This window comes from Callionymus lyra, chromosome 12 (genome assembly GCF_982586985.1).
Source record: "Callionymus lyra chromosome 12, fCalLyr1.hap1.1, whole genome shotgun sequence".
NCBI lineage: Eukaryota > Metazoa > Chordata > Actinopteri > Syngnathiformes > Callionymidae > Callionymus > Callionymus lyra.
Genome location: NC_141829.1, coordinates 11,160,045 through 11,187,995, shown reverse-complemented (window position 1 = coordinate 11,187,995; position 27,951 = coordinate 11,160,045). Strand labels below are relative to the sequence as shown.

Here is a 27,951-nt window from a genome sequence, read left to right as displayed (position 1 = left end):
GTCGATATGTCAGCTGGTGTGTGAGCGAGAGAGAGAGAGAGAGAGAGAGAGAGAGAGAGAGAGAGAGAGGGAAGGGGAGAACGGGAGGGAGGGAGAAGGAGAAAGAGAAAGGCGTATATGATATACAATTGCTGTGTCACAATCCACATGTAAGCGGCGTCCACGCAGCATCCCGATCCCTCTCCTCGGTCCTGGTGGGTTCCCGGAGCGTCGGCTGAAAAGAGAGAGAGAGAGAGAGAGAGAGAGAGAGAGAGAGGGGGAGAAAAGGAGGGAGGAGAGAGTTGAGCTCTGACAATCATCGTGAGGTGGAAGGAGACAGAAGGAACAACAATCCCAGTGTTGCATGCTGAACCTCAGGATACTCGGGCTGAGCCTCGTGCACTCAAGGTAAGAACCTCCACCTGCACCTTCAAACTTCACGCCCCCCGAAAACTTAACGCCGGGGAAGATCCGACGAGATAACTTTTGCTCGGAGATGCTGGAAAGGTCGAGCTCGAAAATCCTTTAGATATGAAACGTCATTGTGGTCTTCGACAAGTTTGTCTTCGATTCCAAATCGGTATAAACGATCGAACTGTTATAACTAAATATTGACTCTATATTCCTCGGTTCAGATCGACCCATTTTCGGGGGTTTTGAGAATCGAAAAAATGTTTTTCGGTTATAAAAAATATTCCGACTGGACTTTCCTAGAACCATTTCCACCCGTACCATCAGCCGCTACTGTCATGACTTGGCTTTTTTTTTCGGTCTCCTCGTATTACTGTCGGAACATTTATCTCGCGTTCGGTTCTGGTTGAATATTCTAACAGATTTAAGCGTTGATCGACTTTTCTGTGTCGTGAAAAATGTCCTTTAATTTGCAAGGATTGTCTTTGTTTTTCGTGATAATGTTTTCACACAATAGTTCTGACAGTATTCATATCGGATACCAGTTCTTGCCGAGTTTCTTGGAATGGTTTCCCCCCGTTAGAGAATGTTGAGGCGCAGCCAGAGAAGAAGAGGTTTTTAGGATTTGATGATTCAGTGAAGGAGGAAAATCGTCTCCATTATTAAGTTGTAACCCAAACGACTGCTGTACTGGAAGCTCACCAAGAGGAGACCCAAGGACTCGCACGAAAATCCCGGTTGCGATGCATCGGCAGAAATAGATTTGGGTCTTAAACCCAGTCTACACGACATGATGGATTCTTCAGAGTCGCCAATTTTTGTGCGACACAAGGACTGGACGCTGCGTGAAATTTGCAAAGATGCAGATTTGATTGACGCTGCAGCTGAATGAGACACGATCCATTTTGATAACTCGTAGAGAGATCCGGTCCAATCGAAGCTGGACCGCGTTGTGTCGATACATTTTTGTGAAAGTGCTTAAAAAGAACGAAATAACAAAGTGAAACGGACAAATGTAACGTGATAAAGTGAGCTGATGAAGTGTGAAGCGTCATCACTCTCTGGGCAGAAAAACATGTTTGCTGTGAGTCAACACAATGTGCGATGCAGATCCTTGCACTGCGACACAACAGAAGCAGAATTTGATCCAGACTTGTAGTTCGGGTCTGGTATTTTGACAAACCTGTAAAGATGTTTAAGTCCTTATTCTCAAATAAGGACCAACGATCATTGACATCAGTGAAACAGGGGTTGAAGGAAAGATAATCCCTGTTGACACATTAGTACATTTAAAAATGTGCTCGTCCAGCTACGACTGATGCTTAAAGATTTTGGCCCATTGTGTGATTGAAACTCTGACTTTAGATCCTGAACTCGGAGCAAGTATTTCCTTGGACCCAACTGTTGCGTTGGAGTCGAAGTGTTTGCATGTGTAAGTTCAAGTAGCTCCGTCTCAATATTAGTATATTAGTATTTAATTACATATTTACAAATGTACGACAACAATATCGGAAAAAATCAACAACAACAAAAATAAATGTATCAATGAAAAGTCAGTTCCCTGCATGATCATTATTGATATATCGATCTTTGGATTAGGAAGATTCAAGAGGACGATCTATGAATTCCCGTTGACAGTTTTAGGACAACAAATTAAGTGGCGCTCCAGGAACCAACCAGGAGCGAGAGGTCGTGCAACTTTTGCAAGAAAAACCGCCTCCAACGGCAGGGTCGTATTATACTTTTTACGATGACTGTGGTCTTTTACGAGTTACAATACCACACTATATGCAAAAGCCTTTCAGGGTCATGGTTGAATGTGACGCTCGACCACGTGTTGTCATTGCAAAAGTATGAAAACGACACCTGGTGTTCGCGGTTGCCGTTCCCTGTGACGTCATATAAAAGTGGTCACTGACTCACTTTCTGAGTCTTCGCTGACTTCCTGGTTGTGTTAGCGGCAGCTGGTGAGTATTTCCCAGGGGTCAACGGAATCCGGATGGAAGATCTAACTTGTCAATATCGTAGATAAAGGATTTGCACGGTGCGAATTAACTACTGTATTTGTCTTAACACAGGTGTCGGGTAATAATACTAGTCCAGTGCGAATCTGCAACCTGCTATTTTATTATTGTAATTCGTACTTTTCCATCTTGCCGCGTATATCCTACCTTTCTCTTTCTGCGTAAATCCGCTCCAACTTCCCACTTATCGTTGTGCACTATAGATTCGAACATCCATTGGTATCGGCCCATACAGATATTAAACTTAGGGTCTCGAGTCCAGTGCCTTCTTTTGAAGTGTTTACGTTAAGCCATCAGAAGTAGAAGCGGATGTGACAACATATCCGGCCGTAATGTCAGTAAAACTGACTTTTTTACAGACGTCGCTTATCCCGGTCGAATGTACTTAAAATAACACAGTGAGTCAGTGATTTATATTTATAGAGCGCTTTTTTTCCAGACCAGGGTCATACATAAAATAGATACTTAAAAGGTCAAGATAACACAAGAGAATAGCACAGGAGCTCCAGAAAATTAAGGAAAAGCACAAATAAAAATGTCTTTAGATGTTTCTTGAAGGAGTCAGTAGATCATCAAACACAGAGATCCTTCCAAAGCTTAGGAGCAACAGCCTGGAAGGATTTCTCTCCTCTGGTCCTGAAGCTTGTTCAGGAACCATCAGTAGATTCTGATCCACAGACCTCAGAGCCCGAGCTGGGGTGTAAGTCTGGATCAGATCAGTGATGGAAGGTCTGACCATGAATAGATCTGAAAGTAAGAACCAGAATTTTAAAGTTGATCCTGATAGAAACTGGCAGCCAGTGAAGAGTTTTAAGGATCTGGGAAATGTGAGTTCTTCTACTAGAGCGGCTCAGAATTCTCGCTGCAGAGTTCTGAATCATGCGAATAGTGCTTACGAGAACCGGACTCAATAAATGGAGGGTGATTTCAGGTTGATTTCGTGACCATGACATACAGAAACCTTGAGAAAACCATACTTCGGGGCAGGAGGTCTCCTTCACAACTGGTGGCTCACTGCGAGACCAGTACGACTCCACTCCGGACGGAGGTCTCGGGACCAACAATCATGCTTTTGTGTACATCCCAAAAAAAAGCTCCGGTGAATTCACTGAGTCTATGAGCGACATATACTTTTGGGTGTATAGAAAGCGCTCACGGTCGTAACCGGGGCGGACACATGTTGGTGTTGGCCCCCGGCTGACGGTCTAATCAGGCTCTGACAGCGAGCGCTGAGCGGACAGCGGATCTCGCCAAGCGTGCAGGGAATGTGAGGTTAATGGCGGTGTGAGTTACACCGCAACGTGCACGGATATGCGTTTTACAGGTGCAGGCGTTTACGACCCGAGCGTTTGATTGACTCGGCCTGCGCCCGATGACGGATCATATAGACGCCGCGGTGGGTCCGGGGACCGGGTCCGGGGACCGGGTCACGATAAAGACGGAGGCAAGAGGGTGTTTGGATGAAGAATGAAGTGAGCGACGGAAGCGAGAGCCAAAGTGGGAGTTAGGAATTAAAAAAAAAAAAAAGAGGGAAGACGGAAGGAGGAGAGACAGCAAATAGGAGAAACAGAAAGAAATGGAGACGTGTGAGAGGAGGAGAGGAGGAGGTGAGGCTGACTGAGGCTGACACTGAAGTCGTAATAGAAGTTGAGGACGGAAGATGTTCGCAGGAAAGTCGTCGGCGTCGTATTAACACGGAGTTCACACAAGTCTCCGAGTTCAAGGCGAAGATGCAGCTTCAAGGAGAAGATTCTCTTCATCGACTTCATCACTTACAGCTGAACACAACTTTCAAAGTCTTTTCATCCCCCGCTTTCTTCTTTGTACTGCTTCACAAAGTAGCATTTTTGCTCTTTTAGAATTATTAACTTTCTGATTTGTTTGTTTTTAGCTTGTTTCACGTATTTTAAAGACTTATGATCGAGAATATCAGGATCAGGTTCACTTTATTTCAAAAAGTATTTCAACGATCAATACATCTGTGAATTACATGAATAAATCATATATGTCATAGTAAATATAAATCTAAAATCTTTAGTTATTTTCATCAAAGATATGGAGGATATCTTCATCTCTGGAAAGACCCAAGTCAAATTATTACAAAATATTAATTCAAAATGTATTTTTTTTAAAGGTTATTTCCTTAAATAATATTTTTTTAATTAGGTAGTTGATGCTATACTTACCTTTATAATAAAAAAAAATGGATACAAAAATAATAGTTTGTGCCTGAACCTGTAACATCGTTCGGTCTATTACAATTTTAAGTCACATCAGATAACATCAGTCACAGAAGTTTTATATGATTTATTTTCTCTTTTTGGTGGTTGGTCCGAGTAATTTATGCTCAACCACCCCGTATCACAGACTAGAGAGAAGTGATGTAAAAAAAAAAATGGTTGTTTCTTTCAGAAACTGTAATTTAAAGTTTAGGAAATTAAATCCTACATGTGCTAGCTTAGCTAGTTGGTAACTATGCTAGCTGCAGTCATTGCGTGGAATTGACCAGCCTAAAACATACGCTAGAGAGATGTGCTTTAAAACAAAAAAAACATGTGTAAATTGTAATTTCAAGTGAAGGAAAATTAATGCTATATGTGCTAGCTTAGCTGGTTGATAACTAGGCTATCTTTAGTCGCTTATTACATGGAATTGACCACACTGAAACATACACTAGAGAGACGTGCTTAAAAACAAAAAAAACAACATGTTTAAGTCTTGATTTAAAGTGAAAGAAAATAAATGCTACATGTGCTAGCTTAGCTGGGTGATAAATACGCTATAGTCAGTCACTTATTACATGGACTTGTCCACCCTGTAACATAGGCTAGAGAGATTTGCTTTTAAAACAGAAAACACATTTTTAGTTTGTAATGTAAAGTGAAGGAAAATGAATGCTATATGTTCTAGCTTAGCTGGGTGATAACTATGCTAGCTGCAGTCATTGCGTTGAATGTAGAATATACAAAACTGTCATTTATCAAATTGAGGACATTTTTGTCACAGGAACATTTTTGAATGTTTTGAAATAATTGTACACATTACGTCTCAAATCTTCTTGTGGTTACGAGGTGAAGGTAAAAAGGGGGGGAATGTATTTCTGCAGATTTTATATTCATTAATTTATTGTAACGTCTTCAAAAATGGCTTGTTCTTGATAATACTTACAGTACTAACTTCGTACAATGTTTCTACGTAGTTCTAAGACAGAAGTATCCATCACTGGTCTAATGAGTGTCCATAGATCCACCGTGAAGGTCTCGAGGACGTCACTCTACAGACTAAGTGTTTGTGTGTCGATGTGGACCCGGAGCCCTCGGGTCGATATTTCAGAAACGAAGCAGAGCTTCAGGTGGAAACACTCGGACGTGAAGCTTCAAACAATTGGACCGAACGTGGTCTGGCAACAACGTGTCGACTGGACATTCTCGGTGGACCCCGGAGCACCCGGTGGTCCGGCGCCTGAGTCGGGGCGTCGCGGACTCTATGAATACATCTGTCCCCGAGCTCCGAGTGTGTGTGTGTGTGTGTGTGTGTGTGTTTGTGTGTGTGTGTGTCGCCAACCTTTCTGAGAACGTTGTAATTGTAAAGCTAACCGAGGCAGAGCTGTGAGCGGAGGCGACGCCTGTGATTGGCCGGACGCAGCTTTTTAAATCCACACTGTTTGTCTTATCTTTACTAGGAGGGATATATTTAGTGCGGAGCTTAGCTTTTAGGAGGTGGGCCGGTGTGGGGGGGTGTGTAGGGGGGGTTGTGTAGGGGGGTCAGCGAGAACAAGTAAATTAGTGTGTATGTGTTTCGGGAGCTGGCGTCAGTGGACAGTGGAAGAGATTGACACTCCGCATGCCAAACTGTAGACGTGAGCGCAGGGCAGGTCCGGACCCCCTATAATAACCCCCCCTCCCAACCCACCCCAGGATATGCACCCCCATCATTTCTCACTGCGCTCAGGAATCTGCCCTTTAAGTTATTAAAAGCTGGAGAAACAATGGAGCGAGGGGGGGGGGCGGCGTGATGACCACGCAATTACTGATAGAAACTCGAGGTTCACGAGCGCGAGGATCTGAGGAGCGACGACACAAACTCATGATGTGTTAAGTATTTATAGCTCCGCCCCCACTGACCGAGGAACCCACAGTGGCTCCGTGGAATTAAGATTCACCGACTTTTACCAACTGTCGTTGTGATGCGCGAGTTTGAAACCCACGAGTCATCGTTTCTCAACGTTGATGCTTGTGTTGCCTGTGGGTCGAGGTGACCGGAAGTCCCGAAAACAATTTTTTTTTTGTTATTCTTTGTGTTGTTGTCTCTGTTGTTCACCTTGACCATGAAGCAACACAAGGGATACCACAAAGACATTTTATTTCAGGCCTTGGGGTCAACTTGATCGAGAAAGAACACAAGGGATACCACAAACGCATTTATTTTCAGGCCTTCGGGTTACCTTGACCCAGAAACAACACAAGAGATACCTCAAACACATTTGATTGCGGGCGTTCGGGTCAACTTGACCATGAGGCAACACAAGGGATACCACAAAGACATTTTATTTCGGGCCTTAGGGTCAACTTGCCCGAGAAATAACACAAGGGATACCACAAACTGATTTGTTTTCAGGCCTTCGGGTTACCTTGACCCAAAGACAACACATGAGACACCTTAAACACATTTGACTGCAGGCCTTCGGGTCAACTTGACCCAGAGACAACACAAGGGATACCTCAAACACATTTGTTTTCAGGCCTCCGGGTCACCTTGACCTAAAGACAACACAAGTTATACCACAAACGCATTTGTTTTCATGCCTTCGGGTCACCTTGACCCACAGACAACACAAGTTATACCATAAACACATTTGATTTCGGGCCTTCGGGTCACCTTGACCCACAGACAAAACAAGGGATACCACAAACACATTTGTTTCAGGCCTTCGGGTCAACTTGACACAGAGATAACACAAGGGATACCTCAAACACATTTGATTCCGGGCCTTCAGGCCAACTTGACCCAGAGACAACACAAGGGATACCTCAAACACATTTGCTTTCAGGCCTCCGGGTCACCTTGACCCACAGACAAAAAAAGGGATACCACAAACACATTTGTTTCAGGCCTTCGGGTCAACTTGACACAGAGATAACACAAGGGATACCACAAACACATTTGATTTCGGGCCTTTGGGTCACCTTGACCCAGAGATAACCCAAGGTTTAATCCAAAATTGAAAGAACTTACCCAAAGTTATTTTTAATTTAAGGTGTAGAAATTTTTAAATGTAATTTTGAGGGTCAATCTTATTTCAAGCATTAACTATATAGTATGTTTGATGGTTATCAATATTCATTTAACAGAAAAAAAAACGTTTTTTTCCCTCCAATTTTTATTTAAAAAATTCTACAAATCTATTAAATACAACTAAAGAAAAGAAAAAAAAGTAAATGAAAAACGTTATGATGTAAAAATAAAGTATAAAAACTAAAAATGTATCTTGTGAATTCAATATTTCAAGATATGATTTTGGGTTTTTCTTGCTGTGTCACTTCTGGGGCTCTGTTTAAAATGATAAATAATAACTTAATTATTAATATAACTAATTGTAAATTAAAAAATATATATTTTATTCAACAATTGTAAGGAAGATTTTAGTTCATAACTTGTTTCAACGATTGATTTTTGTTTTTGTGTTACGACCATCTTTTGGTGAGATGAAGTCGGGATCTTAACGAAGCGCCTCGGCTCGGCCCTGGACTCCTGGACTTCCCTCCATCACTTCATCATCTCTCTCCGTGTGCGGCGTCGTTCCCACCGAAGCCTCGCAGAGAAGCGTTCAAACATCTTCACTTCTCAGCATCACCTCCTCAGAGCGACTCCAGCCTCGGCCGCAGGGAAACGCTCCCAGGATCGTGTTCTGCTGTGGTTTGGCTGTTAGCTTCTCCTCCCTCCGTCCTCCCTCCGTCCTCCCTCCGTCCTCCCTCCGTCCTCCCTCCGTCCTCCCTCCGTCCTCCCTCCGTCCTCCCTCCGTCCTCCCTCCGTCCTCCCTCCGTCCTCCCCCCCGTCCTCCCCCCGTCCTCCCTCCGTCCTCCCTCTGTCCTCCCCCCGTCCTCCCTCCATCCTCCCTCCGTCGCTGGTGCTGAAGCTGCTCCCGACGTCGTCCAAAATATCCTCCAGACCCGAATTATTCCTTAAGCTCCCAGACTTCCTCGTCGCTCGTTTAAACAGCAGAAGAACATGTTTATTTTAATAAGCGGCTTGTTGTTCTGGATCATTAGCTTGTTTTTTAGACTTTGTCAGGATATTCATCTCATAAAATTACTTTTCCTAAATCTCAGTCGTCCGTTTAATCCCATGTTTAGAAATCACAGCCATTTGTTCATTTCCTGTTTATCTTAAAATCTTTTGTCCGTCGGAGAAGAACTTTTTAGCGATGAAGCAAAAAGCAACAGGTGCTTTTTCTGTTTTCCCTTCAGTGTTTTTTGTCAGGGGCGATGCGTTTAGGTGCTTTAAGAAGTGTAGGATTTCTCAAAATTCACTTTTTTTACAAGCCTCTCGTCGTCTTCTGATGTGTTACAAAATCCATTATTGGTTTAATTATTTCACATTATTTCTAGCTAGTGCCAAATAATTGGAGATGGCTGTTGCGTTTGTTTCCATCAGAGTATACAGAGTACTTTTTGAAGCTTCCAAAGGACCCCGATAAGACCTTTATGTTTTGTCGATGAACTCACATGTGGTTTGAGGCGGCTTGACACGGACATGAAACTTGAAGCGTCTCAGTTTTGAAGTCGGTTTTAAACTGTTGTAATTACACTGATCCAACAGTGGAGGGAGCCAGAGACAAATATGTTCAATCTTCAGTAGAAGTTTTGTGTTGTAGCAGCTGAGTACTCAATGACGAAGTCGGTCAAGGAATGATAGCCGTCGATTTTATAAACGAGTGATAAACAGTTCACATACGATCCGTATTTTTTTGGCGGGAAACAGCAGCCATTTCCCGATGCTAACTTTAGATGCTAACTTGTGATGCTAACTTGAGATTAGTTTTAAAAGTCGAGATTTATCGACTTTGGTAACTACCTTAGAAAGTTGGTAACTACCTTAGAAAGTGAGTATGTCTGGTCCACATTTTCTCCCTGAATTTCAACTCTTTTCAGCAAATTTGACCTATTTTCATTAACTAAAACATCGATAAATTAGCATTTTATTCTAATGCATATAAATTGTAAGATAAATAACTCAAATAATTCAAACAAAATTACTTTTTTTCAAAAACACATTTTAAGTTAACAACATACTTAATTTAATACAATAAATTCTGAGTTCCTAGTTTTTTTTTTTTAATGTTACCGAGTTTTTCCTGCAAAAAGAAGTATAAAAATGCAGAACTCTGTAAGGACAGGTAGCACCTCCGCGTCATAATCTCTTCAAGGATGAAACCATAAACCCCGAACCTCTAATCCCGATCACTGCTGCTGTAAAGTTCAGACGTCGCCGCTGAAGGTTTGTTGACGGGAAGTGTTTCACTCCAGCAGCTCCTCAGACTCACCTCGCGATAATCCCGGCAGCTGAGAAAGCGTTCGGGATATTTCCCAGCAGAGAGATACTGCACTTTTATGAGACCAGAAAGAAACATTATAAATGCTCTCCTTGTTCTTCACGGACATCGGACCGGCTGCCTTGTTATTGAGCAGCACAGCTGGAGAAATGATAATGTTGTCAAAACAAAAATATTTATTTATATATATTTTTATATATTTGTTATTATGTTTTGCTTTTTAATTCGTCACACAAAGTGTACTCAAAAAGTTTAACATCTGAATGTTAAAATGTTTAGCTATATAACTATTAAATATTTTGAATTATATACATCATAATAACAAGTAAGACAATAATATATATTTGTCATTAAATTCAACTTATTTTGCCAACGGTTTGTGACCGACTTCTTGTTTAGATTTTAATGTTTTTATTTTAATTTTGGTTCTAATACTGAACCTGATGTCATCCTTTTTAAATTAAGACAAACTAAACCTATTTTAAATCATCTCACTTTTGTTTATAAAGTCCTGTTAAAAAATAAATAATTAAAAACAGTTTTGAAGGGAAAAAAAAGAATTGTGGATTGTGGGTTGTGGAAAACACGATAAATACCGAAATTAGGGGGAAAAGGAGAAACTTAAATAAAATTAAAAAATTAAAAATCTAAACTTGACTAATGTGAGGAGGATTTTTTCGCAGTAAAAAAAAACATTATTCAGCTTTTATTAAAAAAACTAAAAACAAACTAGACTAAATCAAATCTGAAAGGCTAAATAAAAGCTGAAACTTATATATCTAATACAAAATTATGGTTTCAAGTATTTTTTGTAATAGTTAAAAAGAAAAGAAGGAAATTGGAAAAAAAAGACATAAGACTACATAAAACTGTAATCATAATATAAATATAAAAAACACTAAAAAAAAAAAGGTCACGTTTGGAACAACTTAAACAACCATGTGTCAAAGAAAGTATAAATATTAAACCATTTTGAAAATTAATCCAATCACAGCTAGATTTCAATTACTTCCTCTTTCATTTTTTTTACATTTTACTCTCTTATATTCATCATTTTCTTGCTAGCATTAGCTCTGTTTTAGCTCTGACCTAGCTTAGCATTTGCTAGCTTGACTTCCTTCGATTAGTTCATCCTTTGAAGTAAAAAGTTCAGTCAAGGATTGATGAGAACCAGAAGAGAAACCTATTTGATCCGATCGAAGATGGGAATGAACCGAGAATCGTTTTATCTAAAACTCAATCTTTTTCATTGTAGTCCTGAGACAGCGAGGAGGAGAATGTGCTCCGAGTCGACGGCTCATTATTCTTGGACGCGCTCTGGGACGCAGGAGAGTCCAGCTGACGGCGCTCCAGCGCTCCCATAAATCTCAGGTGTGGGTGAAGAGCTCTTCTTCCGCCGGCCCAAAAAAAAAAGACCTTTCCTGTCTTTCGCTTCCCTCACATTTCCTTCGTGGGAAGAGCTCGTGTTCCGGCCGTGGTCACGTGGTCGTAATGACCCGGCTCCCTCTGATCGTATCTCTCGAACGCCGGCCGTAACGCGGGAGCAGCTGCCGGGCGTCGCCGGGCGCTGATGTCAGAAGTCGAAGTCACAGAAATAGACGATTATATCACCGTAATGTCACTGTAATGCCCTGGTTTGTCCAGCAGGGGCGGGTCTGACCTCTCTGGGCCGCATCGCATTGAGCTGAGAACCGATCCCGGATCCGCCTCCGTGGCCACGTCCAAAACCGTTTAGCTAAACCTGTGATCCAGACTCGACGGACAGATTCACGAGGGCATATTTCAAGAGTTGCTAGTGCCAGCAAGACACATTGATTGAGGGTTTTGAACCTTTTTTCTTACAGTTCTTGAGATAAACGAGAGTCGAATGAAGACCTGATGCTTTGTAATTGTTACTGGCAACGATCTGGCAACGAGTCGATTTATTGCGATATATCGTGATACTGTAGGAACAAGGGTATATTCGTAGTATTGTCGAGTACTTGACTCTGGTGTTGCAGAATCTACAGACCAGATGAAGTCGCAACTGATTTAATTTGTTTTGAAACCAAAATATGTCCAAAGGTTAGCTTTAAAAGCTGCTGGAGTCACTGTATCCTCTCGTCCTCAGTCATCGCCGGGATATTGCTGATAAGCTGTGGAAGACGTAATGACTGCTGCCTCAATTTATGAAAATATAAACCATAAAATAACTATTATACAAATAAAATGAAATGAAATGAAAGCAAAATAACTAAAATAAATGTAATAATAAATCGATACAGTTCTGGTTATTATTATTATTATATTATTTTTGTTACGTTAAAAAGACATCCCGTTGTTTTATTAACTATTTAATTCCACTAACTGTGTGTACGTTACAAGTGTTCTGTGAAACACTGTCCAGAGCGGCCTGAACCCGTTTTCTTCAAACGTTTGATTGACATATTGACTCATTTTGTAGTCGATACCACATCTGCCTCCAGGCTGGAATTATGTTGTGTTCAATAAAAAACGAGAGCTACTCAGCCAAACAGTTCTAGGACGAGACAGTCAGTAACAATGTTTGTACTTTTAAAGATATATAAAGATAACGTTTAACAGCTTCATAGGAAGGTTTTTCGTCCACCATTGTTAACGTCTGCTGGGAAAAAATACGAATTATTACCTTTGTCTAGACTATGTTTACGAGAGTGAAAGTTAAAGTTATAGTTCATCAATAATTCACTTATTTTCTACTCACCCATATGGCGACTAAGAGTTAGGATTATTTTCATAGTGATCTGTTTCTTTTTAGAGTTATAGACAAAAATGTTTGTTCATTTTAATGTAATGACTGGAGCTCAGTTATCTTCGTCTTCATCTTCGTCCAAAAACACACTTAAAAACAACCAAATATTTTTTTATACTACTCGTCTGTGACGTCCATCTTGTATTGAAGCCTGGACAAGAGAATTAGTTAAAAAAAAACTTCAATAAATCTGTATTTAAAGCTTGTTTGTTGCAGAGTAAACACATTATTTTGGACAGGGCGACAACTGAGCCCAAGTCGCTACATTAAAATGAACAAACATTTTTGATTATAACTCCAAAAACGAACAGATTACTCTGAAAATAATCCAAACCCTTCGTCTACATGAGGGTGAGTAGAAAATGAGTGAAGGGTGACCAGGGAACAACAAAACATGTGGAATAAATAACTTAATAAATAACTATAAGTGCAATCAAAAAAAATCAGAAGCACAATATAGATCAAAGTTTATTTTTCCACAAAAAATACAAAAAAATACATCAAATGGTATAAAGGTAATAAATAGACAAACATTACATTGACATTAACAAAATAATAAGAGCAGGTAACCTGGAAACAAAATGAAACATAGGTGTCAAAACACTCCTGAAGAAAACAGGAAACAAACTATTGACATTATTCAAATCGAGGAAAGAGAGAACAGGAAGTGAGAAATCACAACTAAACCAAAATAAAAGTGGAACGTGACGTACTTGATTAAGATCGGACCCGGTGATCCGCGAACATGTTAGCTAATCGACGGCTGCATCAACCAATCGTCAACTCTTGCGTCAGATTCATTGTCTCGTAACCAACTGTGTTCTAGGGTCTTTTTCTGAAACGTATTTGTTGTCTTTCAGGGTAAAAATGTATCAAAATACACTGAACTTCTGCTCAAAACATGCTTAAAAATATAAGTTTTTTCGGAACCATTTTGAATGTCTGGGCTTCAATACGAGAGGGGCGTTTACAGACGAGCAGTACGGAGGTATTTCGATGTTTTTAAGTGTTTTTTTGGACAAAGAATATTGATCTTCGGTCGTATGAACACATATTTTATGTCTGTAACTCCAAAAACACACATATTACTCCTGGAATTCAACCCTTAGAGTAGAAAATTTGTTGAATTTTTATCGGTTTAATGACTTTTGCCTAATCCTTACGCAACTATTAGCGGATAGGAGTTGCTCTGACCGTTGACATGGTTTGACAATCAAAAGAAAAAACAAATAAATTTGATCATATGCCGAAATAGATGTCTTCTTTGCTAGCTTGATGCTAACACCCGACCGTCTCTTGCTTTGTTTACGATGAAAATAAGTTGTGAAAAAGTTTCGCTTTGCGATGACTCAGTTTTGGCAGACACCTGACGATGCTTCCTTAAAAAAAAACCCCGTCTCAGGAAGTCGTCTACTTCATGGCGATGACTCAGAGTCGATGATTGGCGGCGCAGACCTCTTAAGAGCCGAGCGACATCACCGACGGTGACACCGGCACAAATTGGAATATCGGTCATTCCCGGCGCGAGGCGAGGCTGCCAGGCCCGAGGACGAGACGCTCCGTTATATAAACCCCGCAGCACATGTTCGGCTCCGGCCAACAAAACCATCAAGTATTTATATTGTCCGGCCAAATGAAACTCGGATTTCTCTCAGGAGGAATTTTAAGGTTAAAAACATTCGACACGAGGGTGTATCAGCGTTTCCAGTGAACACAATTTGCAATTCAGGTTTCAGCTGCGGGAGCTCAGGCGATGAAACGACCCTGTTGAATATGAATTTTACATCTTTTCCAGCCGTAATCCGATATTTCATTCTTGTATACAGAGGAGCTGAGATTTCCCCCAAATATGCTCTGACAGTGAAGGATCACGACCGGCTGGAGGATCACGAACCTGATCGTTTCAGAGATGATTGTCTAAACAAGAGGAGTTTTCAAGATGATATTTAGCTCATCTTTGAAGAAAAAAAACTACTTTGTATTCTGAACCTGATCTCACAATATTTTCCAAACCAAAACCACATGATTTGAGGTCTTAAGGAATACTTAATTTTAGCAATACTCGGTTTTTTCGAGCATGTTTACTGTCGTCAAAGCCAAACATTTTCCTGGTAAAAGATGCAGAATCGATGCCTGGTTTAAATGAACTTGATTACATTTAACTAATCTAAGTCTACTGTTTTATTTTCGTTTAAACGTTTGCTTTATTCAGGTTTAAGTCTGGATTATCTAGGATAAAAAGGGGTTAACTCCATTTGTTTTCATTTTATAAAATGGTTTAAGTCTGGTTTAAGTTTTCTGATTAAGTCTTATTCTGGTTTAGTCTGATGTGTTGTGTCACTGGTTAAGATCTGCTCATCTGGTTTAGTTCAGGATCATTTTTATTTTGTCAAGATGAACGTTTCATCTGTAATTAATCATGTTTCAACTATAATCCAATATTCAACTGTAATCAAGTTTCAAGTTACAACTGAGTTTTAATGGGACTTTATACACAAAGTATTTGTACATATTTATCAAGTTTTTAATTCATTTATAAATGAAGTTCTGTGTGTAAATGTGTGGCCTCTGTAGGTATAGGAAATGGTAATTAAAAATAATTTTTAATCTATTATTATTAATGGTAATAATACATTTATTGATTCAGTAAAAATAGTTCACATTCATGACGGTTGAAAATGTTTGATCATAGCTCAGAAGTTTATCAATGTTTGAAGTATCTTTAAAAAAAAAAAATACCTACACTACTATTACTTCTACTACTTCTTCTAATACAAGTACTATAGTTTTCAACATCTACCGAGCAGTACTGTCCACTGCCGACTATTAAGACTGAAAGCAGTTCCTCCACATTTTTATTTACCAGTAAAACTCTCCAAAATGTTGTAAAAGGAGATTTAAAAAGCTTCTCCAGCCAAGTGTGGTCTGTTCTCTGTATAAATAATCCTCAGTTTGAAGGGTGAAGTACTTTAACAACCTCTAATAAGGTCTTTTTTTTTTCTCAATTAATCTCCGGCTCTTAGGAGCGTGTAGCAAATGTGTGTTTTGTTTTCTGCTTGAATTGCTGAGTTGGCTTTTTTCTTTTGTTGGCCTGGTGCAGGCTTTTGTTGTGCCAGCGAGGAAAATCTAAAATATTGTTTTTGGGTGGAGGCTTTATTAATTTTCTCGTAAAGCGTAAAGTTGCAGGAGGTTATTTCCTCCGACATCTATGTCATAATCTTCTCTTCAAAGGCCAGAAACGTTTTTTGGAATAAATCGATGAAATAAATGAATAGATAATAATATTCAACTGAATACTGATGTCTGTTCTAGTTACTGAAGGACATTCCTGGAGCCAGAAAATAAGATGATTTGACCTTTTTTGGGGTAAGTTTAAATGGATCGAAAACTACAAAAAACTTGGGCGAACATTTTTTAACAGCGAAATATACTTACGTAAAACTGAAAACTGTATAAAGATGTTGATTAGAAAACAGTTGTTCGAGGCCATGTTACGAACAAAAACCTTTCTCGCAAAAATCAAGACAACTTTACAAAATATTTAATGGGGAATAAGGAGTTAATGAAAAAACAAAAGTGGACAGAGGCATCATTTTTAACCAGTAGGAAGAAAATTGCTGAAGAAAATATAAATTTACTGACAAAAAACAAAACGATGCAATCACGTAAATGTTCCGTTTACACATATGCACCTAATAAATACATAAATAAATATGTATATATATATATATATATATATATATATAGTGGTGGTAAGAAGTAGCTTAAGAAAAAAATGATTTCAAGAAAAAAAAAAGAATTTATAAAAAAGAAAAATGACAAAAAACCCTCTAGAAATGATGGTTTACAACAAGTTAACTATCCAAAAAAACATCGTAAAAGTCAAAGAACAACCGACTACGTTAATCACAAACATATATATATTTAAAAAAAATGTTATTCATGTCACAAGAAACTCAACCACCAAGAATAAATTGTCACCATGAAATAAAGAAGATTAAAGAAACAACAAGCACATTTAAAATGTTGTTTTTGGCGCCCCCCGGTGTCAGAACAGTGACACAAATCAGAATATCAGCTTCTTTTGTTGATTTGTCCACAAAACTTCTACGATGTTGTCGATGGATCTGCTCCAGTTTTCCTCAACATCAACTCACTGTCAGTGGAAGACGAACACAAACAACCCCCTCAGACTCTTCTCCACCGGAAAGATTTTATTGAAATAAGTAACAAACCACTCGTTCATCCACGAGGTTCCGTCCAATTCTGGTTTAACCGGCCTCGAGACGGTGAAGGCCTCACGGCTGGGAGGTGGTCTTGGTGTTTTACTTCTGGGTTCATTTGTCTTCCAGCATGCAGAGGACCTGACGATGGGTCATCGGAGGTGACTCTTCTAATGTGCGCCAGTCGTGGACAAGGACGTGGGACAACCTCCTGAGAGAAGTCTTGGATTACATCTCGCCAGGAGCCCTCAGGGGTGGCCCCCGACCATGAGACCCTCCACCGTCGTGGTCCCTCCCTCGGGTCTGCTGCTGGTCCTGATGTGCTGCCCCCTGCTGGGCGTGGTCCAGTCCACGAGCAGCAACAAGGCGGGCGACAAAGGACATCTTACCGACAGCAACCCGGAGCGCTGCATGAGGCATCACTTCGTGGAGACCATCACGCACCCCATTTATAAGTGCAACTCCAAGGTAGGTTTTCTACGTACCTCGGTACTAACTGTCAGTCTGAGGCAAACATTTTTGAATTTTGAATACCAAACTTAGTTTAGCGTAATGCCAAACTTATTTTAACCCAATGCTAACTCATTTTACCGTAAAGGCAATATATTTTAACGTAATGCCAAACTTATTTTAACTCAATGCTAACTCATTTTACCGTAATTGCAATATATCTTACGGTAATGCAAAACATATTTTAACATAATGCCAAACTTATTAAACGTAATGCCAAACTTATTTTAACCTAATGCTAACTCATTTTACCGTAATGGCAATATATTTTACGGTAATGCCAAACATATTTTAACCTAATGTCAAACTTATTTTAACGTAATTCCCACTTACTTTAACGTAATGCCAAACGTATTTTGACGTAATGCCAAACTTATTTTAACATAATGCCAAACTTATTTTAACGTAATTCCCACTTACTTTAACGTAATGCCAAACGTATTTTGACGTAATGCCAAACTTATTTTAACATAATGCCAAACTTATTTTAACATAATGCCAAACTCATTTTTACGTTATTCCCACTTATTTTAACATAATGCCAAACTTATTTTAACGTAATGGCAAACTTGTTTTAACTTAATCTCAAACTTATTTTAACGTAATGCCAAACTCATTTTAATGAAATGCTAACTCATTTTAACGTAATGCTAATTTATTTTAACGTAATGCAAAACTTATTTTAACCTAATGCTAACTTATTTGAATGTAATTCCAACTTATTTTAACATAATGCCAAACTTATTTTAACGTAATTCCCACTTATTTCAGCGTTATGCCAAACTTATTTTAACCTAATGCCAAACTTATTCTAACGTAATGCTAATTTATTTTAACGTAATGCAAAACTTATTTTAACCTAATGCTAACTTATTTGAATGTAATTCCAACTTATTTTAACGTAATGCCAAACTTATTTTAACGTAATGCCAAACTTATTCTAACGTAATGCTAATTTATTTTAACGTAATGCAAAACTTATTTTAACCTAATGCTAACTTATTTGAATGTAATTCCAACTTATTTTAACGTAATGCCAAACTTATTTTAACGCAATTCCCACTTATTTCAGCGTTATGCCAAACTTATTTTAACCTAATGCCAAACTTATTCTAACGTGATGCTAACTTATATTAACGTAATGCAAAACTTATTTTAACCTAATGCTAACTTATTTGAATGTAATTCCAACTTATTTTAACGTAATGCCAAACTTATTTTAAGGTAATGCCAAACTTATTCTAACGTAATGCTAATTTATTTTAACGTAATGCAAAACATTTTTTAACCTAATGCTAACTTATTTGAATGTAATTCCAACTTATTTTAACCTAATGCCAAACTTATTTTAACGTAATTCCCACTTATTTCAGCGTTATGCCAAACTTATTTTAACCTAATGTCAAACTTATTCTAACGTAATGCTAACTTATTTTAACGTAATGCAAAACTTATTTGAACCTAATGCTAACTTATTTGAATGTAATTCCAACTTATTTTAACGTAATGCCAAACTTATTTTAACGTAGTGCCAAACTTATTTTAATGAAATGCTAACTTATTTTAGCGTAATGCCAAATTTATATAAATGTAATGCCAATTTATTTTAACGTTACACCAAACCTATTATTATTTAGCTGCTAATGAGTACAGTATATAAAAAAAGAATAGTTTCCAAAATGTTTTTTAATTTGTGTGTGCATGTGTGTGTGTGTGTGTGTGTATGTGTGTATGTGTGTATGTGTGTATGTGTGTGTACAGATGTGTGTGTGCATGTGTGTGTGTGCGTGCGTGCGTGCGTGTGTGTGTGTGCGTGTGGACCTCATCTATACTGCAGACATTTTCATTCTTGCTCATGTGCGACTGAAGCTCTGGCTGCTGGTCTTCCTGTTATAGTGCGTCTGCCAGAGACTCTGGTTCGACAGAACAAGACAAATGGATTGTGGCTTAACGATGGAGAGATTTACTCTCTTCTTCACGCACAGATGAAAGACATGCAGCTTTATTTCAGGAGATGGACGACATGAGAAAAGGATCTGTCAAATAATATGTCCTTTTTGATTCTTGGCCAGTTCAGCTCAGATCATTGGAGAACGTTAAACCAGGGCTTTTGTTTACCTGCTGAAAACATCCTCGCTTTTTATTCTGCGGCTCAAATTGGATTTGGGAAAGTTCCCAACTCTCTGTGATGAAATGAGTCATCGTCTTGATCCTGTGCAGAATATGAATGGAAGTGTGACTCACTGGTGAAGCTTCCAGAGCCTTCCTGCACATTTCATTTGGTGGATTTTAATACTTTTGTTTCAAACTACATACAGCAGATTAATTACGGATAATTATGAAACTTTTATTGTTTTTACTGTTGGAAAATGATTTTTGTTGTGATGTCAGTACAGGATAAAAGGATGAAAAAAGAAAGAATAAATAAGAATAATATGACGAATAAAATAAGCTTCAACAATATACTTTTATTTTGATTAGAATAGATTATTATGAAGATTTTATTTTTGCTTTTTTTGCTTTAATTAAGACACATTTTATTTCTGAAAGAAATTCAACACATTTGCAAATATTTTGTATTTAATAAAATGTGAAGTTTACCTACTTAATGTGAGGAAAATCATATCATTAGTGTTATGAGAATAAATAAATGTAAAGATTTTCTACGGCGTCACATAATTGACATAATTCAGAAACTGGTTCACGATATAATGTTTTTGATAAATAAAAACGAGCGCAAAGGTAAAGATAATAATATTTAAATATAGGTAAACTAGTTAATTTTACAAAACTTTTAAAAAATAAATATGAGTCAGAAAAAATGTAAAATATATCTAGGAACTTACTGTTCATATTGTTTGTCGTTATTACTATAAACATAAATTTCCAGGTTTAGAAAAACCCACAAAGAATTAACATAATACATACATATTCATCAATTTGAATATGATTTTTTTAAATTATTCCCTTAATACTACACACCTATTTCTGTTTAAAGTATTATTTACATGTTTTTATATATGGAAAATATATCGGTCAAATATGACACCATGAAACACTCTGATTATTACAAAGACACTGTTTGTTTTTAAGTGATCACTCAAACCCTTGCTGGAGCCAATGTCTCAAGCAGCTTGATTTGCTATTTATACATTACACAAATATAGTTAAGTTTAAGTTTAACTGTAAAGAATAGGGAAGGAGATGTTTAGCTGGATGCTAACACTTGCTAGCTTAGCTTGTCAATGATAGCGCTAGCTAGGTTTTCCAAGGTGACGGTCAACGTTTTTTCGTTCCGTGATGTAAATCTTCATCGATGAAGACGCTCAACTCCGGCCAGAACAAGATTGATGGGTCTGTGGACGACGATAGCTTAAAAAACAAACAAGCGGCTAACTTTGGAAACGGCGTTTTCGCTGGAGGGCGTTCAACGTATCGAGCCAACGCACCGGCGTGACGAACGTCGACTTCTGACCTCACCTGAAAATAATAAACCTCGGTAGAAATAATAACAGCTTTTTTTTCATTTCAACTTCTTCAAACAACAAATAGAATCGTTGTTGTTGGATCCGTGAAGAATGCTCGCCGTAAAAAGTATTTTCTGATTGATTAGAGGCCATTAACGCCGAGCCACCGGAGACCCGTTAACCTGTCGATTTGATTTTATTGGTGAGATTTACTGGTCTGAGAACAGACCCGCTCCCCCACCGTCAGCGGCCCGGAGCTGCACAGCCGTGGCGAGCGCGCTCCAGATGCTTGTTTTTCCACAACCTTTGGCGTTTTCCACTTAACGCGAGGCGCCGACAGAACGTTCAGCTAATGCAACATCTGCTGTCGAAACAAACGGAGCTTTTCGTGTTTGGAGGCGGAATTCTGTTTGTGTTCCGCGTGGGAACGCCTCGGAGGACTCGCCAGATCACAGCCCGTCGATGCCAGGGTTGTTACAGCTGAGGACACTTGAGATTCACCTGCAAACTTATTTTTTAACGAAAAAATAGTCAAATGATCGACTACAATGATACCAAACTTGATAACAGGTTGTCAAGATTATCATTCGTTTTATAGCTTTTTAAAATTAAAAACTTAATAATAATGATGTTTTTTTGTCAAATGAAAGTCACTTTTTAATCAGAACAAGATCGCCCACATACAAGGAAAACTGTTTGAGGTTTTATTGGTCAATTTAATTAAATGATATCATTGGGGTTTTTTTTAATACGTCATTTGAAAAACACGCGTGAGAAGTATTGATAAAGAGGTTTACGATATGGAAGAAGCAATTCCATTTAAGAGCTAGTTTATTAAGTAAGTAAGTAAGTAAGTAATATTTATTTATATAGCGCTTTTCCAGACCAGGGTCACAAAGCGCTTAAACAATCAAAACAATACTCAAAAAAGTACATACTTTTAAGATCAAGATAATACTGGGAACAACACAGGATATACATTTTTATTTAATCATATGGAAGGCTGGTTAGTTTCTTTTGTTTTATGAACAGAAATATACGTATTAAATGTAGAAAATATTATAATTACAATATCCTGTACTGTGTTTACAACACTAGCAATAACAGTTTCTTATTCTGATCTTTCGAAAACACATTTTGAACAGAAAAAATAGTTGTTTTCTACCATCATGCTAATGGCTGCGTTCAATAAACTCAGTTTATGTATAATGTCAACCCAGTTTCTTTAGAGTCAAGTCATCATAAATTCAAAGAAATATTAATACTTCGATCTAAGTACATATATGCACCAAACACCACTGTCTGTTTAATGAGCTTTAAAAAAATGTATCAAAATGTATTTAAATTAATTTGATATCATTCAATCATTTCATCTAATCAGTTAAAAAAAAAAGTAAATATTCACTTTTAAGTCACTTTTACAAATAACGTGGAAAATGTCTGGTGTCTTAAATGTTCAGAATTAGAGTAAAAAGATATGCATCGATTTTAGGTTTCTTTTTGTTGATGCCTTTTTACACTTTTGTTTTAAATGACACCCCATAATGCTTACACATTCTAAATCCTTGAAGTAGCCAAGGTCTCGAACAGTAACATTCCTTCATCATTTTATTTTATTCAAAAATTATAATTCTTTTTGCATCTTTTACATGATGGCTAGATAGCTTTTCTTAATTTAATCTAAAGTGAAACTTAAATTATATACTTACTAGCTTAGCTGCCAATAACAGTTTAGCTGCAGATAAGAGTTACCGTCCTTGTAAAGGTTACACTGAAATATTTGAATAAATTCCAATTAAAATACAAAACATTTCTTGATTAATATTTAAATTAATAACATTTAAGGAAAACATGCTTTGAAATAAAATAAAAATTCCACTAGAAGGTATTGAGTTGGCTGGTTAAACTATTATCAGTATTTATATGTTTATGGTAATAGTCCCGGTAACCTCCAGTTCAATTCTAAAGATATATTTTAGATCTATTTAGAGGATTAATATGAACTCCTCGCCCTCGTACTCCTTAGTTTATGTATTATTATTACATATTTGTATGGTTTTGCATTAATGTATAACACATTTTATTTTACTTAAATTCTAAAACATTTTTGTGTTATTTATTTTCTTATATCTGGTGTTATTTGCTCCTTGTTGTCTTTTTCTCTTTAGGAAAACTATTGATTATGACTGTTTGACAATTTAGTTTATGTCAATAAAAATAATAAAGAAAAACATAAATGAAATCAATGCCTCAACACACAAAAAAAAAGGAATATAAAAGTAGTGGAAAACTTGCAGTGGCCGAAGCGCTGAACTTTTCCTGTTTTCCCGAAAATCAATTGGAAACAACATTTTTCGCAGCGGAATACGCTCGCAGCTATGACAACGACACGTTGCTCCGCCGTCTCCATTTCACCAGCTCGATCCAAACAATACCCAAAACCACATGGGAGTCCAGACCTCGACGTCTTTCATGCCGGTCCAGCTTTTTTTTTGAGACCAGGAATAGAGGACCGGCGTCGGCCTGAAGATCTCCCAAAGATATAGAAGGGAAAAAAAAAAACACACATTTTCGAAGCATTAGCAAGTTTGCGACTGGCTCGCCTCCCGGCAGACACTTTCGCCGCTGGCGGATTAAAACATGAGGAGATGAAAGGATGGATCTCCATTTCTTTAATCTCCAGACCCCGTGATTGACAGCTGGCCCCGGGATAGGTGCTGACAGAGGGGAGGCGAGCGCCCGAGCGAGGCGACACAGACGAGCAATTGTTGATGTTTGATGGCCTGATCCGGCGCGTGGACGTAGACAAATGGTCTTAAAGCGGCGACAACACTCCTGCTGTGTGTGTGTGTGTGTGTGTGTGTGTGTGTGTGTGTGTGTTAGTCACCCTTCACCAGACAGGCTTTTGTCAAAGTGGGTACAAGGGTGGAGACACTCGGCAGCTGACAGACAGACATGACACGGGAGTCTGTTTAGGGAGGCGACAGGAATGTTGTGACCCACAGTGGAATGCAGGTTGTTTGGTCACCAAACTAATCAGGTCAGCAGCAGTTTGTGTATCTGTGGGTCACAGTGTGTGTATTTGTGGGTCACAAACACACAAACATATCGTCTTGTCATTTCGTACGCACTTACAGTTAAAGCTTCAAAACTTTCTCATTTTTCATTTCCACGTGTCACGAATTGTAGGAAAATCTTAGGATCAGTTCAGTTTTGAGGACCGGTGGGTTGTTGGTTGGATTTAGTTAGTTTGTTACGAAACGTTTTACTTTACCTGCAGCAAGAAAGTACTTTTTGGTCCAAATGTATGTGTCTGTCCTTTCGCAAAATGAATAAAAAAAACACCATTTCAATGAGATTTTCAAGAATGTTTGGTGCGGCTCCAAATAACCATCTGGTTTCCCAAACCTTTTGAAGTTTTCTTCACTCTCGCTGGTAAGTTCTGGAGTGCTAGCGCCACCTGCTGTCCTATTGAACTTATTACTATCAATGAAATTCCAAATGCTAAAAAAAAGCCATCAAATGCTATCGATAAAATAATTAATACAAGATTTATACATGATTTATACATGATTTATACATGATTAATACAAGATTTATACAATATTTATACATGATTTATACATGAATAATACAAGATTTATACAATATGTATACATGATTTATACATGATTAATACAAGATTTATACAATATTTATACATGATTTATACATGATTAATACAAGATTTATACAAGATTTATACAAGATTTATACAGTTATATATGATTTATACATGGTATATACATGATTCATACATGATTAATACTTGATTAATACAAGATTTATACAAGATTTATACAAGATTTATACAAGATTTATACAGTTATATATGATTTATACATGATATATACATGATTCATACATGATTTATACATGATTAATACAAGATTTATACAATATTTATACATGATTTATACATGATTAATACAAGATTTATACAATATTTATACATGATTTATACATGATTAATACAAGATTTATACAATATTTATACATGATTTATACATGATTAATACAAGATTTATACAAGATTTATACAAGATTTATAAAATATTTATACAGTTATATATGATTTATACATGATATATACATGATTTATACATGATTAATACAAGATGTATACAAGATTTATACAAGATTTATACAGTTATATATGATTTATACATGATATATACATGATTTATACATGATTAATACAAGATTTATACAATATTTATACATGATTTATACATGATTAATACAAGATTTATACAAGATTTATACAAGATTTATAAAATATTTATACAGTTATATATGATTTATACATGATATATACATGATTTATACATGATTAATACAAGATGTATACAAGATTTATACAAGATTTATACAGTTATATATGATTTATACATGATATATACATGATTCATACATGATTAATACAAGATTTATACAAGATTTATAGTTATATATGATTTATACATGATATATACATGATTCATACATGATTTATACATGATTAATACAAGATTTATACAATATTTATACATGATTTATACATGATTAATACAAGATTTATACATGATTTATACAAGATTTATACATGATTTATACAGTTATATATTTGATTTATAAATGGTATATACATGAGTTATACAGTTATACATGATTTATACACGATTTATACACAATTTATACTTGATTTATACATGATTAATACAGTTATACATGATTTATACAAGATTTATACATGATTTATGTACAGTTATACATTAGTTATACATGATTTAAACATGTTGTATTATACATTCTGTTCTGAGTTTGGGTGCAGGAGCAGAGTTTTCTTGTTTTTATGAAACTTTCTGTACCGAACTGAAAACCCAACGTCTCAATGAGATCTCCAGAGGGATTAATAAAGTCAACCAACTATCCATCTAATCCGTTGGTTCACTATAGAAAGATTGTCGGTGGTTCTGACAGCAAACGAAGACCTTCCCAGCATCACAGTTTCTAATCTCTTTCTCATATTTCAGATGGTGTTGCTGGCGCGCTGCGAGGGCCACTGCAGCCACACCACCCGCTCGGACCCCCTCATCTCCTTCAGCTCGGTGCTCAAGCAGCCCTTCAAGAGCACCTGCTCCTGCTGCCGGCCGCACACGTCCAAGTTGAAGGCGGTGAGGCTGCGCTGCGCCGGCGGGACTCGCATCACGGCCACGTATCGCTACATCCTCGCCTGCCACTGCGAGGAGTGCAGCTAGGAAGGAACCCCCCTCCGACCCCCCAGAGACGGTTCAAGACATGGGGGTCCTCGTGGACACCACAGTGATGATCGACCTTCGGCTGGAAAAAAAAGACTCTTAAGCATCTACAGTTATCGTATATATTTCTCCACTAAACACCAGCTGAAGCTTCCAAGCGTGGTAGCGTGGAGAGACCACTCACTCGCTCACACAAACCATGGTTATAAATCTCTGCAGCCGTCCTTCTGCCCCATTAAAGCCCAGCATGCATGTGACAACAACACAACACGCCTCATTAAAAACGCAGCATGAGGCTCCAGCCAGACGACGGTTCGACCAGAAAGAACAGACGCAACGATTCCCACCTGCTGCCGACTCCGAATCCTGGACCAGCGGCTCGTCAAACTGTCCACGAGACCATGAAGTTGTTTTTTTTTTCCTGTTTCTGTGATCCTGTCAAAATGTAAAACCGTAGCTTCCGTCATGCTGGATTTATAAAAAGTGTTGCTTCCGCCCGACTCGCTTTGTCTAAACCGGTGAATGTCCTGTTGTCTTTCATTGGTGGAAAATAAAAGTCAGTTTTGAAAATGGTTTCACGGAAACCAGCGACCGAAAACATCTGTGAGGAGCCTCTGATGGTGACTGAATACACACTCACTACACACTGTTTCTCTTCACCGTTAATACACAACACACCAAATGTTATATGGGATTTCAACTCAATTTTGCTTCCCCCCGATTGACACTTAAAAGATGGTGGGGAGACTTATTTTTTGCCGGATACTAACAAGGAAGTAGTAAGTAAGTAAGTAAGTAATTTGTATTTATATAGCGTTTTTCCAGACCAGGGTCACAAAGCGCTTAAACAATCAAAACAATATTCAATAAAGTATATACTTTAAAGGTCAAGATATCTACAACTATTGTTGTGAATGTGTCTTTACACTTCTTCACCTATTTCTTTCGATTACCCAGCATTCTCGGTCGAACTTAGGTTGATCCTTCTTGGGGTGTTACAGGTACTTTCGAGGAGGATCTCCAAACGAAGAAGAGGTGGAGGACGAAGAGTGCGGATAGAAAAACAAATGGACCTAGAGATGGTTGGATGAGACGGAACCTGAAACTGAAGGATGGCAGGAATAGCAGAAGTCGTTTTCTCTGCCCTTGTTCTCTCTAGAAACGATCAGTCATACATCGAGAATACATCTTCCAAGGAGTTTATTTCATATGTTAAAAACATATCAATGAAGAACTCCCATGATCCATTGCAAAAGGGAGCGAGAGAGTGAAAATGCAGTCAGGCCACCTCCAGGCCATCAGAATCAACAAGTCTTTTCGAGGTAATGAAGGGGTTTACAAGTTTTTTTTGAGCTTCCTAAATAAAGTTTTCTCGTTTTTGCTATATCTGGACAGAGGTGGAGCTGTGAGCGGCATCATTGAAACACATGGATGATCGAGCCTTTACCGAATCCAGATGGAAGTACGTTACACTACAATCACTTCAATGGGAGCCAATCCTGAATTTGTTACATACGGCAAGAGGTGTAAGACGAAGCCACTCCTTGGCTGCTGTAACAACCACGTGTGTGTGTGTGTGGGGTGTGTGTGTGTGTGTGTGTGTGTGTGTGTGTGTGTGTGTGTGTGTGTGTGTGTGTGTGTGTGTGTGTGTGTGTGTGTGTGTGTGTGTGTACATTTTGAGACACGTTCAACTTTTAAACGGCAATGTGAAAACTCAACTCTGTCAAAAGTCTTTC

At 38.0% G+C, this 27,951-nt stretch overlaps 1 protein-coding gene across 1 annotated transcript; it reads left to right on the top strand.

Moving 5' to 3' along the window:
* The first annotated feature begins 185 nt into the window (after window positions 1–185).
* ndp (norrin cystine knot growth factor NDP) lies at window positions 186–26,788 on the top strand. The gene is made up of 3 exons (XM_087804169.1): window positions 186–387; window positions 17,089–17,427; window positions 25,991–26,788. Exons 2-3 carry the CDS (start codon window positions 17,227–17,229, stop codon window positions 26,213–26,215), a joined length of 426 nt encoding a protein of 141 aa, XP_087660295.1. The 5' UTR covers window positions 186–387; window positions 17,089–17,226; the 3' UTR covers window positions 26,216–26,788.
* Window positions 26,789–27,951: the final 1,163 nt, after the last annotated feature.

Bases quoted from the DNA above. Each gene is read 5' to 3' on its own strand.
- ndp (XM_087804169.1), top strand. From the start codon at position 17,227: ATGAGACCCTCCACCGTCGTGGTCCCTCCCTCGGGTCTGCTGCTGGTC. The intron at 17,428-25,990 runs GTAGGTTTTCTA...CTCATATTTCAG, and splicing joins TTTATAAGTGCAACTCCAAG to ATGGTGTTGCTGGCGCGCTG.